This window comes from Sarcophilus harrisii, chromosome 1 (assembly GCF_902635505.1).
Source record: "Sarcophilus harrisii chromosome 1, mSarHar1.11, whole genome shotgun sequence".
Classification (NCBI taxonomy): domain Eukaryota; kingdom Metazoa; phylum Chordata; class Mammalia; order Dasyuromorphia; family Dasyuridae; genus Sarcophilus; species Sarcophilus harrisii.
The window spans coordinates 657706250-657725912 of NC_045426.1; the positions used below are offsets into that span (position 1 = coordinate 657706250).

The 19663-nt window shown below is 39.7% G+C and overlaps 1 protein-coding gene across 1 annotated transcript; it reads right to left on the minus strand.

The window, feature by feature from the left end:
- Positions 1-12487: 12487 nt before the first annotated feature.
- BST2 (bone marrow stromal cell antigen 2) lies at positions 12488-19117 on the minus strand. Its single transcript, XM_012544164.3, has 5 exons — positions 18518-19117; positions 17374-17449; positions 16319-16379; positions 14053-14163; positions 12488-13245 (listed from the first exon to the last, which is right to left on the minus strand). Exons 1-4 carry the CDS (start codon positions 18734-18736, stop codon positions 14067-14069), a joined length of 453 nt encoding a protein of 150 aa, XP_012399618.1. The 5' UTR covers positions 18737-19117; the 3' UTR covers positions 12488-13245; positions 14053-14066.
- Between the last annotated feature and the right edge of the window lie 546 nt (positions 19118-19663).

Consider the following 19663-nt stretch of genomic DNA (forward strand, 5'->3'; position numbering starts at 1 on the left):
TATAGAGCTTATAAATCTGGTGTTATCCTGTGTCTTCATTATTCTCAAATTGTTTCTTTCTGGATGCTTGTAATATTGTAAAATTCTTTCTTTTTTCTTTCTTTCTATTTTTTTTTTTTTTTTTTTTTGTGGAGGCAATTGGGGTTAAGTGACTTGCCAGGGTCACACAGCTAGAAAGTGTTGTGGCTGAGTTCAAATTTGAACTCAGGTCCTCCTGTCATCAGGGCTGGTGCTCTATCCACTGTGCCACTTAGCTGTCTCCCAATTCTATTTTCTAAGCATTCTTTTTTCAGTGAATTTTTGTATAATTTTTCCATTTGACCAATTCTCCTTTTCAAGACATTCTTCTCCTTATTGGATTTTTACATCTTTTACTATTGGTCTATTGTGTTTTTTAAGGTGTTATTTTTTTCAGTTTTTTTTATGCCTTCTTTACTAAGTTATTAAAATTTAAAATTTTTAGAAATATATTATTCATTTAAAAAACAGAATAAGAAAAGAGAAAAACAGAAAAGGAATGCAAAACAAAATAAAACAAAACAAAAAAGAGAACATCATGTGCCCAACAGAACATCAGGAGGTTTCAAAATATATAACAATGAATTACCAGTTCAAGAAAGTATATCTATTAGTAGAAGAAATTATATTCATGTGTCCATCTTTTCTTTACTTCCTTGTAAATTGTTCTTTTCTTCTCTGCTGTACACCTTTTTTACTTTATTCTTTTTTCCTTTTATTTCCCCTACTTTCCCCCAGCAGACTATATAATTAAAAAAGGATATATTTATGTATATGTATATAGATATACATACAAATACACACATACAACCCCACCCTCCTCAATACACACACACACACACACACACACACCCCTTTCCTATTTCTGCTGACTCTTTGCTTTCATTCTGCTCCTTAACTTGCCTTGCTATTACTTAACTTACCTCCATCCATGGATCTCTCCATTGTCTTCTTCCCACACCCTTTGCTTCCCTCTCCCGCCCATCCCTCCCCGCCTTATTTCTTTAGATTTTGGAAGGTGCTATACCCTTCATTGTATGTATATATGTAGTGTTGTGTATTTAACCCATTCCCTAAAGTGAGTAGGTTTTCAGAACTATGAGCTCTCCTCCCCATCTAATGCCTTTGTGTGTCTATTCTTCCATCTGTATCTATTCTGCATTTCATTGTATAACATAATTACTATTTTTATCTTAACTCTGCCCCAGTCTTTCTTTTGAGCTGCCCTATTACTGAGTCAGTCTTAAACATATGGTATATATATATTGCTGAGGCAATTGGGGTTAAGTGACTTGCTCAGGGTCACTCAGCTAGGAAGAGTTAAGTGTCTGAAATCAAATTTGAACTCAGGTCCTCTTGACTTCAGGGCTGGTGTTCTATACACTGAGCCACCTAGCTGCCCCTACATTTCCTGTATTAAAAAACATAAACAATTTGTCCATGTTAAGTTCCTTGAAATTGATCTTTGATATTAGCTCTTGCATATTAAATTTCCTACTGAATTCAGGTTTGGTTGATAAAAAGTCCTGAAAATCTGCAAGTTTATTAAAAATCCTCCATTTTTTCACTCAATATTATAGGTAAGTTTGCAGATTTTGATACTCTTGGCCTCATGTCTATTTCTTTTGATTGTCAGTAGATATAATTCCAGGACCTGTTTTTTTTTTTTTTTTGTTTGTTTGTTTTTTTTTTTTTTTTATTGTGGCTGCTGCTAAGTCCTGTACAATTCTAATTATAGTTCCAGTGTATTTTATTTTTTTCTTGTTTTTTGCAAATTTTTCTTTTTGATCTGGGGGTTCCAAAATTTGGCAATAATATTCCTATGTGTTTTCTACAAAGGATCTCTTTGAGGAGGTAATCAAAGGATTTTTTCTGTTTCTATTTTCCCCTTATGTTCTGCTACTCCAGGACAATTTTCTTGGTGGATTATTTCTTGCATTGGTGTGTCAAGATTTGTTTTTTTGGTCACAACTTTCAGTTAGTCCAATTATTCTTATATTTTCTCTTCTTGATTTTTTCTCCAGATCTGTTGTTTTTCTTATGTTTCATATTCTGTTCTATTTTTTCATTCTTTAAATTCTGTTTATTTCTTGATTTCTCATAATTTCACTGGCTTCCCTTTGCCCAATCCTAATTTTTGAAGAGTTATTTTAATCTTTAAGACTCTGTCTCTTTTTCTAATTAGTTAACTTTTTTTCTCATAATCTTTTTGTTTTTCTTGGATGGTTTTTACTTATTTAATTTTTAGTTTTTCCTCAAAGTCTCTCATTTGATTTTTATATTCTTTTTTGAGTTCTTAAAATTTTCTCTGAGTAGGGAACCATTTTTTTTTTTTAACTTCAGTATCTTCTTCTGAAGATGAGCCCTGTTTTTTCCTGTTCTCATAATATCTTTCAGTGCTGGGGTTCTTTCTTCTTTGCCAGTTCATTTTTTTTTTTTTTTAAATAAGAGGTATTACTGTAAGCTCCTTTAACCATGGGGTGGGGTATGGTGCCTCTGATTTGATACTTTACTCTTTCCTCTGACCTGGAATCCCAAACCAAGAGCTCCACCTTCCTGCTGCAAATGCCCACAGTCAAGCAGCATTTTTTGCATTAAGATGAGAGTGGAATGCAGACCACTCAGTGCCAACAAATCAGAAGCTGACCTTGGGAGAGAATGAATCAACAGTCGCAGCAGCTGCTTCTGGAACTCTCACCCCATGGACTGTAACAACTGTCCAGGAGATTACCAGGGTCTCTTTGCTGCCATGATGGGCAGGACTGTGTTGCTTTGTCCGTACTCAGATCTGGAAGTCCCAGGATAAGGATGAGTACTAGCATACCAGCGCTTGCAGGCAGAGTGGACCCTCATCACATTTCCAGGTCAGAAAGAGTGTTCAACAGACCAGAGCACATCTCTCCTTAGATCATACCACCTTGGAAGAACTGAAACCATGCAAGACCTTAGAAGTATCTCTGAAAACAGTTACATAAACCCCTGAAACTAGGGATAATGTGCCCTCCACACTGAAAGCGGAACCCCACTTAGGAAAGAATTAAAAGTCAAGAAATAGATTGAGAAAATGAGCAACAGGGAAAAACCTGTGATTATAAGAAATTCCATGATATGGAAACTACCTCCAGCAATACAGATCACACTCATCTGTAACTTAGGATCTTTGAGATGGTAAGGGAAATATCTATGATTATATAGCTAATATTCATTAGACTACTTTAACTTCATTTTTCCTTTCTTATCCACACACACAGACAAGGGGGATAAGCATCTATTAACTTAGACTTCAGTGTCTTAGGTAAACACCAGGTGATATTCTACATGTTCTCTTCTAGGTTTGCCATTCATGTGTTCTGGCTAGTAATTTTATAGCAGGATTAGGAGAAAGAATAGCAAGCTCAAGTTGTCCCTGCCTCCAACATGCTAGTCCCTCTTCTTCCCTCTTGTCTCAGAAGCAACTTGTCTTTTTGTCTGAATATTCATTTTCAGTCTCCTTTTTTGAATTTTCATCCATGTCAAAACCACTAACTCTGGATATCCCTCAAGTTTCTGACCAGGGCTGTCTCCTCTTTTCTTTCTATCCTCTTATTTAGTGATTCCATCAGCTCTTATTCCTTCAATAATTTTTCCCTTCTAATTTAATTTTATTTTCTTTAATGAACAAATATTTATTTTCTTTCACTTTCACTTTCTCTTCTCCTTCATAGAAAAGAGAAACAAAACCCTAAAATCCTTATTAACAAATATGTAGAGTTAAACAAAACAAATGCTTTCCATTGATTAGGTCCAAAAAATATGTAGTATGTCTCATTCTGAACCTTGAATCTATCACTCTTATGTCAGGTGGCATGTTATATTATTGGTCCTCTGGAATGGTGGTTGGCTATTGATGAGCATACTTAAGTCTTTATAAATTTTTTATCCTTACAATGTTATTGTTATTGTAGATTTTTTTTTTCTTGGTCCTGCTAACTTCACTCTGTATCAGCTTGTCCAAGTGTTTCCTGTTTTCTTTGAAAACATCCCTTTCTTTATTTGTCATGGTACAATAATGTTGAGGTTAGGAAGGGGACCCCAAAAGTTTGGCGTTACAGACCAGTGTTGTGAGGTGTCTCAAAAGAACTTTTAGGCTTGAACCCGTTTCCTTGTCAAGGGGCAAAATTTATTGTAATTGTAACACCAATTACAGCGGGCTAAATTCTAAAAGAATTCAGTAGAGAAACAGAATCAAGGAGACATTTATCTAGCTTACTGTCATTGACATGCTAATTCTATGGCCCAGAGGAGTGGTCTCCAGAATTTGGCTATCACTGACCAGATTATCAGTCAGTAATGAATTGAGGAGTGGTCTATTCAGAATCAGACAGATTGGGCACAAGAGTTTTCTGAGACAGACTCCAAAGGCAGAATCAAAGCCAGAAGATTTAGGGTTACTGACTTGTTATTAGAACAGAAGCCCCTCCTAAAATTAGAGGACCATAAAATCATTGCTAAATTACATCAATAGCATTCCATTTTGCTAATATACTATAGTTTACCCATCTAATTCCCTAATTGATGGCACCTCTTAGTTTCCAGTTCTTTGCCACCACAAAAAGAGCTTCTAAATAATTCTGAATATCTGGGTCTTTTGTTTCTTTAATTTTGTTGGGATATAGACTGATTGATGGTATTACTGGCTCAAAGAGTAAGCAAAATTTAGTAACCTTTTAGGGTTGTTCTTGGTCTTTCTTAAGACTAGTACCTTCCCTTTGAATTTATCTCCAGGGGATTTATCTTGGTTGTAAATATGATGAGGTCCTGGGTAACTAGATGGACACTGACTTTGAGAGCTTGAATTTTTTGTAAACAACCTGAAAGCCTAGCTACTACCAGAGGCCAGCAGGGAGGAGTGCTGATAGGATTATATATGGACCTTTTTGATTTTGATTAAGTCTTTTGTTTAAGTGGACTTTATTACAGCCCCACACTAGGTGGAGATCTCTGGTAGATTTCTTAGCTAACTTCTTTGTAATGATAAAACCATTATAATTCCACAGTTACTATGTCCAATCAGAAAACCAAGTTGTAATGTCAATTTCCCTCCCTTCTCTCCACCCTCCTCTCCCCGCCCCCCAGATTATATTTCTCCTATAAAAGATCTACTGTAACTCCCTTGCAAATTTCTCTGAGATTTTGGACTTCCAGTCAATGGCATGATCCCACCTCATGGCATCTTCCCCTCAATGGTGTCTTCCTCTTGGTTACTGCTAGGGAACTTGTTCTCCCCCTTTTTAATTGTTAAAAACCTTTATGGATTTAGGGTAACTAAGTTCATGAAGCAGAAAACTAACCAGAGTAGTCTGGGTAGAGATAGATTCCTCTCTCCAGATTGCTGGAGACTGAATCTCATGATCAGGCCATGTTCTCATCAGGAGGAACTGAAGATTTTTAGTCTACCTCCTCATTAATATATAGTCTATCTCCTCATTAATTGTTCACCAATTAGGATTGATTTTCACCTGTCAGAGGTACCTTCTTATCTAAAAGTATATTAAGGCATTCAGTATCTCCAATGGGAGTCTTTGATTATTGAGAGAAAGCAATCAGCATCAATTTATTGATTATTAACTAGACTAATTAATACATTGAATATTAATTATCCAGAAACTCTATTTCTCAGGCTTTTGAGTTGTCTCACATTTCTATTCTCCCCTAATCCCTAAAACATTTGTCATTTTCCTTTTAAGCCAACTTTGTCAATCTGATAGGACAGGTATGAAGTGGAACTTACAGTTGTTTTGAGTTACATTTCCTTAATTATTAGACGTTTGGAGCATTTTTTTCATATTTTTTGATACCTTGCATTTAACCAGATGGGATTGGCGGAGAAAGCCTGAAGTACTGATAAGATTATAGTGCTCCCTGAAGCAAGCAAGGAAGGGCATTGATAGGAATCAGCTCAGCCTTACAGTTCCATCCTTGTGGAGGTTTTGGCAACCCTACTTTACTGTATCCAATCAGAAAACCAAGTTATGCTGCCAAATCCCCAGGTTAAATTTCTCCATGGTATGTGCCATTTTTGCTGAACCCCTTTTGGGTTAGTCCACATTGGTGTTCTTCCTCTAGGTGTCTTTCCTCTCATCCTTTTCCTCATGCCTCATGGTATCTTTTTCCTTGTTATAGTTAATTAACTCTTTTAAGGTACTAAACTCCTCTACGAATCTAACCTGCCAGTTAATGACATACCCCCACCTCATGGCATATTCCCTTTCTCCTCGTTTAATTGTGAGTTCCATTGGGGAACTCGTCTTTTCCACTATTAATTGTTAAAAACCCCTTTCTTTGTGTTACCAGAAGACCCTGTGGAACTTGGCAGGGGTTGGGAAGTAAAACTGGACAAGTTGCCGCTGCCCATTGCTTCTCCAGATTCAAGCTAGTCCAGGAGTAGTGTTACAACCAGTGCTTTTAGAATGAGAGAAGAATCCTTTATCAGCAATTCTCATGACAAGTAGGTATGCTCATGGGTGAGACACACACTGAATACAGCAAGCTTTATACTTAATTTGGTTCCTTATCCCTCTCCCTTCAAGGTTTAGATGGTTCAGATTTGCTGTCATAGTTGCAATTGGTTGGATTTACAGTAAGAGTTACAATTGGTCAGATTTACAATCTGAATTATAATTGGTTGGATTTACAATCCAAGTTACAATTGATTGGATTAACGAGCCTTTTTATCTACCGATTTCATATGTCAAAAGGCTTGTGCCCTGTTATTGACCTTAGCCGGTTTGGGCCATTTTAGGTTTAGACCTTTTTGTCAGGAATTTTCTTGTTAAGCTAGTTCCTTGACTCACATGGTGATTGGTTGGTGATATCATAAAAATGATATTTTACTCCTCTCTTCATCCTGTTTTGACAATATTTGTGCTAACCAAACTTCTCATTCTCCTCACACTTGCTAACTACAAGCTCTCCCAATTACCTCTTCATTTTGTCCATAACCTCTTCTCACAAATAAAGGTACCTTTTGGCAAAGAGAAGCCATTGTGATTTCTTCACATGTGCCTTGTACCTTGTATTAGAACTAGGAATTGTTACCAAACTCCATCATTTGGTGCTGAACCTCATCATCTGGTCCCCAATGTCATCACTGTTCATAACTTTAACCATTTATCAATAGGAGAATGGCACTTATTCTCTTAAAATTTGAATCAGTTCTTCATATATTTTGCTTGCTTGCTTTCCTTCTAATTTCCACTGCATTGGTTTTGTTTTTGTAAAAAATTCTTAATTTGTCTGTTTTATCCTTTGTGATCCTCCTTATTTCTTCTTTGGTCATGAAATCTTTTCCTATTTTCAACAGCTGAAAGATAATGCCTTCTTTGGTTTTCTGATGTTTTTATATCACCTTTTATGTCCATTATGTGCTCTTTTGGAGTTTATGTATGGCATCAGATGTCGGCATTTCAGTTGTATTCTTTTGTGGATGATTTCCAGATCTATTTAGATGGTCTTAGATCTCTCTTGGGGAGTAGCTAGGTGGTGCAGTGAACAGAATGTCATGTCTGAAGTCAGAAAGACCAAAGTTCAAATCAGGAAGCAGACAATTACTGGGCAAGTCATGTAACTCTGTTTATCTTAGTTTCTTCATCATAAAATGAATCGAAGAAGAAAATGACAAGCCACTCCAGAAAATCCCAAATGGGATCACAAAGAGCTGGACATGACTGAAATAATACAACAAAGCCCCTTTCCTGAATTAGGGGGTTTCAGTGACCTCCGAGATAATACCTGAGATGAACAACAAGTAATATTATTTATATGAGCTATTCTAAATCTGCCGAGTATGTCTTCCTTCTTTTTATTAGGGCTGAAAGAATGTGAGGAAAATGAATTTTAATGCTGTATATTTTATTTTTAATATTAATCTGTAATATTCTCTTTTTTATTTAAATCTCCCCTCCACCTCTTAGCTTCACTCAAAAGAGATTTCTCTCATTTTAGTAGAGGAATGTAATCCACTGAACCCCCAAAGTATCTGCCCCTCAACTAGTCTGAGCAGGATTCCATCCAAATAGAATTCTGGCTTTTGTTTACTCTGAAAACAGAGGCCAAACTGAACTGGTCTATGCTACTCAGAGAGATTTGTATGTCTTTGGTCTTGTTTCTAGAGTTTGGGGGAGCCTGACTCATGAAGGAGAAATAAAACCAGAAAGAACCTGGTGGAGTGCTCAATTTGCTAGAGGTGGGCCAAACTCTTGACCAAGCCTTGTTTCTCAACTGACCTCCTCTTTTGAGCTCTTAGTCCATCTCCTCATTAAATATCCACCAATCACAGTTGCCATTTGCAGAACAGGGAGATTTAAGATGATCTGAAATAAATACTGCCTTTTTGTTTTTGACTACTGAGAGAAATCATTGACCATTTATTTATTGATTATTAGTTGGTCTAATTAATAAATTGATTTTTAATATTCAGAAACTTTGTGTCTCAGATTTTTGCTTGACAAGCTGGACAAGCCTAGGGTCCCTTCCCCTAATATAGTAAATTCACTTCCACTTGTTGCAGAAACAGCTTTGTTTAATTCTTTGCTGGCAAGATTTTAATTTGTTGTTAGAGATGGAATGAAATATTGATTAAATAATAAAATATGAAGTCTACTACATTTGTATAATTTAAAGAAGTAATTTTAAAAAATCATTCTTTTCCCACAGTTCATTTCTCATGGCATTCATACATTTTGACACAGTGTATGGTGATCACTTGTGAATAACATGAAATACAATCCAAAAGAAATATGTGCATTTTCTGTCCTACCCTTTTCCCCACCAAGATTCTTTGTTGTGAATGAGAAAGGTCCTATATGGACCTTTCAAGGTTTCTGAAATGGAGAGGGGAAAGAGCAATTTTCTTCTCCTCCCTCACCTTCTAAATCAGCTTTATAAATTCAAAGGAAAAGTGGCACTTTCTCTATAGTTGAACAGCCATCCTGGTTCATAGACCTCCTAGGGCTCTACAAATCACTGATTGCCTCTGGTCCTTCTTGCCCAAGTCAGTATCTTGCTCCTGTTTGCTGCTTCTATTTGCTCTATCTCTATTTTATTCTACAGCATTGCTATTTCAGAGGAAAAAAAGGGGACAAGGCTATACGCAGAGAGTGGGGTGATTCTAGGGGGAAGGCGAGGGATCTAGATGTTTACTTAAGAGTTCTGGAAGTTTCAGTTTTTGTTTATTAACCATCAAAAAAATGTTTGCTTTAAGTTTTTATCTTCCCAGTTCAGGAAATGTGTTTTGAGGTTGCACTGGGTTGGAATGGGAAGAGGGAGATAGAGACATTGGTGCCTTCTTTACCCAGTGGCAGCAAGCATGATTAAGATAGTGGAGAACTAGTAATAGGGGCAGTACATCTCCTTTCCTTTCCAGGCTCATGGGGAGAAGGGAGGATAATGGTATTTATCAAAGACATTTACAGATGACAGAAGAAGCTCCTTCTATTAATTAACTGTATTCAGAATGTGCAGATAGTATGGCTTTTATATTTCATGGAACATACAAACTAGACTACTTCTGTTTTAGTATGATTGTTTAGATCATCTAGGGGGCAGATTCAGGCAGTAATTATTAAGATATTAGGAGTAAGTTTGTTTTCCAGAACTAAGACCCAGCAAGTAAGCTGTGCCCTGAACTTGGTGTAACAACAATTTTTGCACTCACTTTCTGGAAAAATGTATTGCTTTGACCAGAACCAGGTGTTCTTTGAGGAATTTATGATTTTCATATTAATTGATAACAATTTGTTATCAAAGATTTGTTAGAGCTGTGAGAAAAAAAACTCCATTGGATTTTAGAGGGATGAAGTGAAAAGTCCATTTTATTGCACAACTGCAGCAATGGGTGTCCTATGGAATAGGCAAACTTAGAGTCAATAAACATGTCTTTTTATACCTTGTCACCAGAAACACAAGTCTCTCTCGTTTCCCTCACTGACTGTGTACTATAAAGGTTACAGCCTATCCTGAGTGTATGAGTATCCCCTTATGTGAGTATGAATCCCCACCCCTGATTACATCATTGCATCTTCTCCTACATGAGTGTAAGTTCTTAATTACATCTTCCTTTCTACTTGTGAATCTCTACCTCTAATACGTTTTGCACAATGTTTCTTATTCTAAGTGTCCCTCAGATTATTTTCCTCTCCATTTGCAGGTCTAAGTCCCCACCCCATTACATTTCCCCTCCATTAGTTTTCTTTTCTTGTTCCTAGTTATCCTAATCTTCATTTCTTAGGTTTGTTTGATTTTTCTGATTTGTTTCATAACTCTGTGAAGACTACCCCCTTAGCCCCCATCCAATTATCACAGTTTCCCTATTTTCTAGGGACCTGAGATCCAGAAGCAGCCAGAAGCAACTTTCTGTTGCAGCAAAAAGTGATTAATCACCTCTCTTGACAATGAACAATTCCTGGATTTGGAACTGCTAAGTGAACTAAACCAGAGTCTATACTTCTGTTCCAACCACATTTTGGTTATGATTGCAAGTCAACCACCCTTATGACTTGAGATAATTACAAAGCTCAATGACTCTAATACCTTAGAGACTGTTCCCACATCTGCTTTGCATATCTGTATTGTCCCCAAATTGCCTGTAGTGGGCCTGATGTGAGAATTGATTATTCAGGACCTAAGAATGGCTGTTGGGTTCTGCTTTTTTGTGCTTTGCAGGATTAAAAATTATCCCCATTACAAGCCACAAGTTCTCCTTCTCTGGAAGACTTCAGTTTACAAACTGTTTTTTCTCATTTTCAATTTAGACTTCTGTTTGATTTCTGACTGTTCTGCCTCTTTCCTGCTTTGTTCAAACCCAGAAACCCACAGGTTAGAGGTTACAATTCAGTTAATCATATTGGTCACTATTTTGTTGTCAATAATGCAAGAATTTTTATAACAGGTGGCAAATCTAAAAAAAGGGAACTGAAAGCCGTTTGCTTCCTGTCTTTGACTCAGCAAGTCAGTCTGTCACTTCTATTGCGTGACAATTAGACAGATGTGCTTCATTAGTTTAGGGCAGCCCACAGAGCTTCTTTTCTATCCTGACTCAAGAAGAGGACAGAAGAAGGGAGGAGGACTGGGTGGAGCCTAGCAGAAATTCCCTGCTCTTGGCCAGTCCCCAAACTGTCTTGTTTGTATTCCCAGCACTTAGTACAAGGGGCTGGAACAGAGGAGGTGCTTCATAAATGCCAGCTGATTGACAGACTCAAGAGTAGGGAGGAGGGGGTAGCACTCAGACAGCTGGCTGACAGAGGGATACCTATCGATTTCAAGGTAAAAAGAGACAGGATGAAAACCTCAGTGGGTGGGAAAGAGGAGAGAAAACACATATTTACTTAGTACCTTTATATGCTAGATAATGTGCTAAGTCCTTTACAAATATTATTCCCTCTAATGTTACCCTGTATTTTAGTCTATAAATGTCTGGCCTATAAGTACATATTGTATCTATTATTAGAATATATGGCCCTTGAGGACAAGAACTGTTTCTCGTCCTATCCCTAGCACTTAGTACAATGCCTGGCACATGATGATGACAATAATAATAGTTAACATTTATATAACACTTACTATATTTCAGGCACTGTACTAAGCACTTTGTAATTATGATCCCATTTGATTCTCACAACCTTTATTATTTCCATTTTCAGATGAGGAAATTGAAGCAAAAAGAGATTAAACAACTTTGCCTAAAGTCACAGAGCTAGATTGGATTTGAACTTTGGTTTTCTTGTTGTGTTCAACTTGTTGACTGACTAATTTTTACTCCAAGATCAGTCCTCTATGTATCATGCTGCTATGCTTCTCTCAAACATTTGCCACTGAGCTATGAGTTCTGAAGGAACAATGTTCCTTCCATGTTCTCCCAAGGTATTGGGAGAGGGAGGAGTTAGTGAAATATAAACTCCTAGAAAGCAAAAATCTGTTCGCTTTTTGTGGACTTGTATCCTTAACACAGCAGTTTGTTGCACAGAGTAGGTGTTTCTTAGTGGGGTTGGGTAGGAGGGATCTGTGTGGGAGTTACTCCCACTTGTTTATGCAGGCAGAAATATTTCTTATGATTTGAGGGCCCAGCTCATTTGTGGTTTTTTTTTTTTTTTTTTTTTCCATCCTAGATCTGTGATCCAGAAGTAGGTAATGGGCAATACAAATGCCAAATGACAGCCATCCCAATGCCCAGTGATAGCTCAGATATTACCTGCTTTTTTCCCTGTGTTTTTCTACTCTGGTGTTTCCTGCTCTGGTACTGTATCTTGGCCTCCTTTCTTTCCCTTGGTTACAAAATGTTGTCTCCTAAATCTTACTGCCAACCCACATTCATAGCCATCCCCTGCCTTAGATAAACCTTTCTATCTCTCTAACTTGCTATGGGCTGGAAAAATAACTCATTGTGATTTTTTAAAAACAGCTTTCCCAATTGGACAATCTGGTGGTTGTCTAAGCTGGTGTGGAAGAGTTATATTGACAGAAATGTTTTTTTTTTTTTCCTTCTTCTCTTTGTCATTTTGACTCCTCCACTCTCTCTGACTTTGGTCACAAGATCATACATTCATATATCTACAATTGAAGAAAAGCTTAGTTGAATCTCCCCATTTTACAGACAAGGAAACTGAAATCCAAAGAAGTTAAGTTATTTGTAAGTATCAGAGAGAGGATTTGAACTCAGGTCTAAATTCAGCATTCTTTCTTTGATACCACAAAACCTCCCAAGAGGAGACTGTACTTTGATAAGGTAGGACAAAGGTCTGAGGAAAGCTAAATCCTTATTCTGTCCTCTCTCCCATTTCCTCTCAGCTCTTTTCTTCCCTATTTTCTAAAAAGGATCAGAAAATTTGAACAGTAGTCATCTTTTATTTTAAAGATCTCAATCCCTAGCCCTTCCCCTTACCTACTCCCACTGAAGACCCAGCATCCTGTTCCCAGTGCCTGTTCCATATCAGAGCCCCTTCCTCCACCCTCCCTCAAAGCCATCGCCTCTTCTTCTCCTCTTTCTCCAGAGAACCCCCTCCCCTCCTACTTCTCTCCTCTCATCTTAGCATTCCACACTCTGGGACTTTAGAAACAGGTGGTGAGAGAAAATAGTCTTGAATGTCATGAGACGATCCAGAAGTTCTGTCCCTGATTAACCTCATGGCTTGTCCTTTCAAGAAATAACATCAGGAACCAGAGTTTAGACATCTCCAAGAAGTTAGGAAGTGCCTAGGACAGAAGACAGAAGGAAGTCAGGGCAGAGTGTCCTCCCCCCGGCCAGTTCTGCTCACTCTCTAGGGCAGAGGTCCCTAAGTCTGTTCTATATTCCCACCCCCACATACATACATACCTTGGTATGCTCAGGATTGTTTGTATACCTGGCTTTCCTTCCAATATTGAGATACTTGGGTACCAAGCTCTCCTCTCCAGGAAATCTCATTATTTCCAGGACTAGTCTTTTCATATGCTTAGGAATCCTTCTCTTCTTCCCTTCCCTTTGTTGCCCCAATATCAATTCTCTCACTCAACTCCAATTCCCTCAATAAGTCTTCACCTTCCTTGCTGTTCTTAACCCTCCTCAGTGAGTCTCCAACCATTTCATTGAACTAAACCCTCTAGGACCCTTTAACCCCACTCTCTAATGTTCTATCTTGTCTCACTGAGTCCTATCTCCTCACTGAGTTCCATTACCTCAAGCCCCCTTTCCCTCATTATTACCAATTCTCCTAAAGGAAGTTGCTTTTCTTGAGATGGGGTTACATGCCAAACTATGATCCACAGGGATTCTCACCATTGCCTTGGTTAGCCTTTCTACAATCTTATTCCCTGTATCTTTCCAATTTCCTTCTGTTGCTCTTCTACCTCCCTTAATGAACCCCCAAACCTTTCACTGAATCCCAGAACCTCATGCCTTAACCTTTTTCTCCCTTCTGAGCTAATCTATCATGGATCCTTTAGTCCTTAGTTACCCACTTATCTATTATCCATCTCCGTTACTAAGCCCCTTTCTGTCCCTCATCCATCAACGTCACCTACCTTGCTCAGGATGTTCAGAGAAACAAGGTGATAACCAGACCTAAAACCAGAAGTTTAGAGATCTGAGGCCCAGGGAGTGCTGAATTTGTCTTTTCTGGGTTCTTTTTTTCTCTAAAAGATAAAAGTGGGGATTGGAGGGATGGATAAGAAAGGGATGGTCAGAGTTATGCAACAATGAGATCTTTCTCTAGTGGGTCTAGGGGCCTAGACACTGCTGATCTCTTCCCACATGATGGAAAAGATCTTCTGAATGATCATCACCTTGAGAATAAGACTCTGGGACCCCTAAGATCTCTACCACACTATTCCCAGGTCCCCCATCTTGAGTTCTTAATGGATCAGAGATGGTCAATGCTACTTCTCACCCTAATGGTATTATGGTAATTAGCATGTTGTCAATTAATACTATGCTAGTTAATGATCCTTTGCATGACATGGTATTTTTTCCAAAGTTTGTGCCAATGGAGAGAGATATGGTATTGATAACCCCAAAGAGTAGAAAAATCTCCTTTTCCCCTAAATGCTTCTTATTTTGTCAGTATAGCATGTACATTACTATGCTATGAGTTTCATCAGAACAGAAATTGTGTTTCTTTAATTCCAGAAACCCTCTCAACACTAGTAGAAGACTCTGAAAGCAAATGGCACTCAGGCATTTCCTGAAGGAGAGAAAGTTGATTTTGGCAAGTTTGTTATGATATATAGAGCTGAGAATGTCCCAGCTGGACACTGAGTGAGGGCTGGGATTAGGGCATGAGGGGACTTCTGAATACAGATTGTCTGAACTGAAAAAGATGTTAGAACAGAGGACGGCAGAGATGTGCATTGAATAGTACAGGTGATGAGCCTTTATAACACAGAATACTGGAATAAGGATATTAGAATATAGCAAGCAGTCTTTGAAAGGACATTGGTACACAGAATGTCAGCGCTGAAAATGACAGTAGCAAATGCCAGTGGGACTTATAACACCAAACATAGAATGTTGGACTGTGAGAATTGCTAGGAGGGACGATAGCATACATCAGAACTGAAAGAGACCATAGTAAAGCATCATACATCCAAAAGAAGCTTAAATTTTGGATTCAGGAATTATTCTCAATCCTGACTTTGCCATTTACTGTTTATGTGACGTTGTCATTTAATCTCTTTGGAAAGAAACAAGGATTTGTTAAGCACTTACTAAAATATACCACACCCTCTCTGGGACTCAGACTTTTTTTTTTTTTTTTTCATCTGTAAAATATTGGGATTAGATGACCTCTGATTATGTCTACGATTTCAGTCATAAGATGTCAGAGGATACCATGACTAATAGGGTGGGTATAGGGGATTAGACTATTAGAATGACAGAGTTGAAAGAGAACATACTCCTCCTTCAAAACTCTCTCAAAATAAAAAGCAGACAATGGCAGAGCTGGAAAGAACCTGTAATAGAGATCATAGAAGCTCAGAGGAAGAAAAGATTGTAGATCCTAGAAAATAAAGTGGCAGATCTGAGAAGAGGGGAAAAAAAAAGGCAAAACCTAAAATGGTGGAGCTGGAAGGAAACTAAAAGGACATCTCACCAAATAGCCTTATGTTATAGAACAAAATTTCTTAAACTGTGGGTCATGACTCCATGTAGAGTCACATAACTGAATGTGGGGGGGAAATCACAAAAATATGGTTCATATCAGTAAATCAGTAAAAATTAGTAAATTTGTATGCCTATTTTATATACCTATAACATGGGGTTACATAAAAATTACACAGGCAAAAGGGTTGAGTGGAAAAAGTTTAAGAAGGGAACAGAGTCAAGGGAAGTGAAGTACATAGGCCAGGACTTCCAGACAGGTCAGTGACAGACCCAGGATCCATTTCATGGGAAACTCCAGAAGCCCCAAGTCTGTACTGATCACCTTGAGGGCTGGACTTCATTTCCGACAGCCGGTCTCTGTTCTACGGATCACACAGGTAGAGCTCTGGTTTGGGACAGAAGGACATGGGAGGGGAGAGAAGCTGTCCTGGATTTACACATTGGTTCTGATTCAGCCACAGATGAGAAAATTGACTCACACAAGTCTCCCCTAAAGCAGGGCTGGAGGGTTCTGGGCATCTGCCTCTAGAAATAAATGTGTCCCTAGAAGATGGGATGACCCTGAACCTAGAAGTCACCCAACCCAAGAAGAATTCAAGAGTGCTGGTTCCCTGACGCCATGGAGTCTCAGGGGAGGTTATTAGGCACAGCAGGGCCCAGGCCCTTCACAGGAAGCCTAGTACAGACCTCTCCAGCTGCAGGGCTGCTTCTGCCTTCCTAAGTTTCTCAGCCAAGTCCTGGTTCTCTCCTGGTCCAAGAAAGAAGGGGGAGGGGAAGTTAATGATAAGGAGAAACTCCTTCCCTCTTGTCCTCCTCCCCACCAACTTGGTGCTTTGGGAAAAACTTCCCAAGACTTTTAGGCCTTCAAACTTTCTTCCCCAGAACCTGAATTTCCTCCATTTGAGACACTACCATCCAGAAGGCTCTTCTTAGGAATGATCACTGGGATAGAGGGTCCTAGGGAAAGGCATTAAGATCCCCTTGTGACTGCCCATGATGCCCAGAGAAGGGAAGGAAACATGGATTCTAACTGAGGGCCTGCAGGACACCCTAGGGCTCATTAGGGGCAATTCCCTCACTTGACAGATGAGAAAATTGAGGCTGAAAAGTCAAGTGACTGACCCAGAGTCCTGTAGCTCCTAGGGAGAGTCCACAGAGACACCTGGTCTTCCTGAGAAGTCACAAGTTATAGTAGGGGGCAGGCTTAGGATCAGAGAGTCTGAGCTGAGCCCACTTACATCATTCCTGGGCTACCTAACCTGTCTGGCCCCTGCTAATTCATGGATAAAATGAGGCAATTGGAGCAGACCAAGGATTCCAGCCTTGGTTATGACCTGGCCCCTATGAAAACCTGGGGCTCCTTCTCACAATGACATGTTTAAATTCATAAAATACTACACACAAGATTTCAAAGGAAACCAGTGGCACTAAAATACAGTTATCCAAATATGAAGAATAAATAAACTCATGGGCCCCAGGTTCAGGACCTCTGGAGTGGTTGTTGTCTAAGGTTCCCTTGCAGCCATGGGCATTGTACTCTCAGGCCAGTGCCCTGGGTGTGTGTTAGGGTCCTGGGGAGGTATTGCCAATTTTTCTGGGCAGTCTGGGACTGGGAACGAGGGTGGGAGTTAGTCGGTGCTTCCCTGCCTCTCCACCTCCCTGGTCAATTCCTGAAGCCCCTTCCCCAAATTGGGGGAAATGGGAGCCTCTCCAGCTCCTCCCCACATATACAGGCTCCCTACCCTTCAGCTCCTGCAACTGACTCAGCATCAAGTTTTTCTGGGATGTCAGCTCCTCCAGGTCCTTCTTTAGGTCTTTCTAAGGGGAGGAAAAGGTGTGTGAATGGATCAGGCCCAGGAGAGATCCTCATGTCTCATCCTGGCTTCCAGTTCCAAAACAACTCTGAAGGTCAGTTGGGAGGGAGTGGGGGGCAAAGAAGGCAGAGAGGAAGTTTTATAGGTGCATAACCTGAATGTTCTAGAAAAGTGGAAGGGGTCTCAGGGAGACAGGAAGCCTGGGAAGGGGAAATTAGGAATAAGAGGGGACATAGGGAGGCAAAGCATGCGGGACCCAGACAAGGGCTAGTGGAGGGAAGATAGTGAGATAAGGAAAACGATGGACTGGTGATAACAAGAAGACCAAAATTATATTATGGTGGACAGATGGGGAGGAGAAAGATTCAAGGAGGAGGAAGCTGGGAAGAAAGAGAGAAACAGAGAAGAAAGAGCAGAGGAGGAACAGAGATAAGAAGAGGAGATGGAGAGGTCAGAAAGTGGGAGAGGGGGAAGGAGAATGTAGAGAGATGAGGAAATATTGAAGGAATTTAGGGAGAGGAGACATGGATAGGGAGGTAAAGCATCCAGGACCCAGACAAGAACTAATGGAGGGAAGATGGTGAGATAAGGAAAATGGTGGACTAGTGACAACAAGACCAAAGTTATAGGATGGCAGACAGATGGGGAGGAGAAAGATTCAAAGAGGAGGAACCTAGGAAGGAAAGAAGAAACAGAAAAGAAAGAGCAGAGGAGGAACAGAGATAAGAAGGGGAGGTGGAGAGATCAGGAAGTGGGAGAGGGGAAAGGACAATATACAGAGATGAGAGAAATGATGAAGGAATTCAGGGACATGGGATAAGGGGAAAGAAAGCCAGAGAAGACATGGGGAACTGGGGCAGAGTAAGGCAGGACTTTGGGAGACAAGCAGAGGTTTTATGTCATCAAGCCTATACTCTAAAATGCTAAATTATAAGAAATTCACTCTGTCTATTGCTCTTGCTCCCAGCCCTGCCCCATGACTCCTGATTTCTAGCCTCCTCCCTTGTGGCCCTGTCCCTCTCACCCCGCTCTTTACCTTAGGTCTCCAGAGCCCCATTTATATCCCCAGTACCGAGATATTGCTGCAGCTCCACCATTGAGTCTCCCATTCCCGAAGGCTTTCCTTGCTCTGCCTCAGCTTCTCCTCCAGGAGCTGCTTTTTGTTCTGGAGCTCAAAGCTCTTCAGACAGGTTTCTGAGTTGGCCCTGATGGCAAAAACCACGAGGGGCACCAGCAAGATGAACGTCACAATAGCCAGGACGACTACAAACATTTTCCAGTGTCTCTCCATCCAGAGACATATGTTTCTTCTCAAAATGACTCTGAATCAGGGGCCCTTTCCTTGCAAAGAAGGGAGAAAAATCCCCACTTTTCAGCTCCGCCCAAAATTGAAGATTTACCAATTTGCTTATTGGACAAGTTTTATGTCTGGGGTCACAGAGGAAGTGGTAGAATCAAAGCATTTAGTCCTGTTCCACTTCTTTGCTGCTTTCCCCAATAAGCAGTCACTATATGTGAAGTGAATAAGGAGTGTCTTTACCTGGGGAGGGCTGGGCCAGCAAGAGCATTCAAATGAAGCTGGAATGGAAAGAAGAGTCCCTTGGCCTCTTTTTCGTTTCAGTTTCCTAAAAGCAAGCTTAGTTTCATTTCTCTCTTGCTCTCCAGTCCTGGGGGCAGAGCCTAAATCTGGTCTGGAGCCAGAGCTAGTGAAGGGATACCGGAAGAAGGAGCTACTGGGGAGCAGGATTTTATTCACTTGCATGCAGCCTCAGCCTGGATACTTAAGAGGAAGCTCCAAGCCCCTCAATCTATCAGAGCATGGAAATCTTCCAAAATTGCTCACCTAGGGACTAGTTTTCCTAGCCTCAGGGGCTTAGAGCTGAGAGCCAAGATTTGTCGGTGTTAGAATGAATCTGTCAGTGAGACAGCTTGTATTGTGTTCTTTTTGTGTAATGAGTTCAACCAGGATCACAAGGACCTGGGCAGGTGTTTGTTTAAAGAGATATAATAACAAGTGTTTGATTCTAGGTGTCCAACAGAGATTAATTTTCATCTTTCAGCAAAATTGGAAGAGGGCTATGTTTTGTTCTTGCATTCTCTTATCTTTCAAGGGGATAATGGCTAGAACTATATCTACCTCCATAAGTTATTTGTTCTCTACCGTTATAATGCTCTTTTAGGGATTCAGAATAAATTTGACCTTTTTTCACCTGGTTTC

Coding starts and splice junctions, on each gene's coding strand:
- BST2 (XM_012544164.3), bottom strand. CDS start 18,736: ATGGAGAGACACTGGAAAATGTTTGTAGTCGTCCTGGCTATTGTGACG. Junction 17,450..18,517: donor GGAGCTGCAGCAATATCTCG/GTACTGGGGATA, acceptor TCCTCCCCTTAG/AAAGACCTAAAGAAGGACCT. Junction 16,380..17,373: donor TCAGTTGCAGGAGCTGAAGG/GTAGGGAGCCTG, acceptor TTCTTGGACCAG/GAGAGAACCAGGACTTGGCT.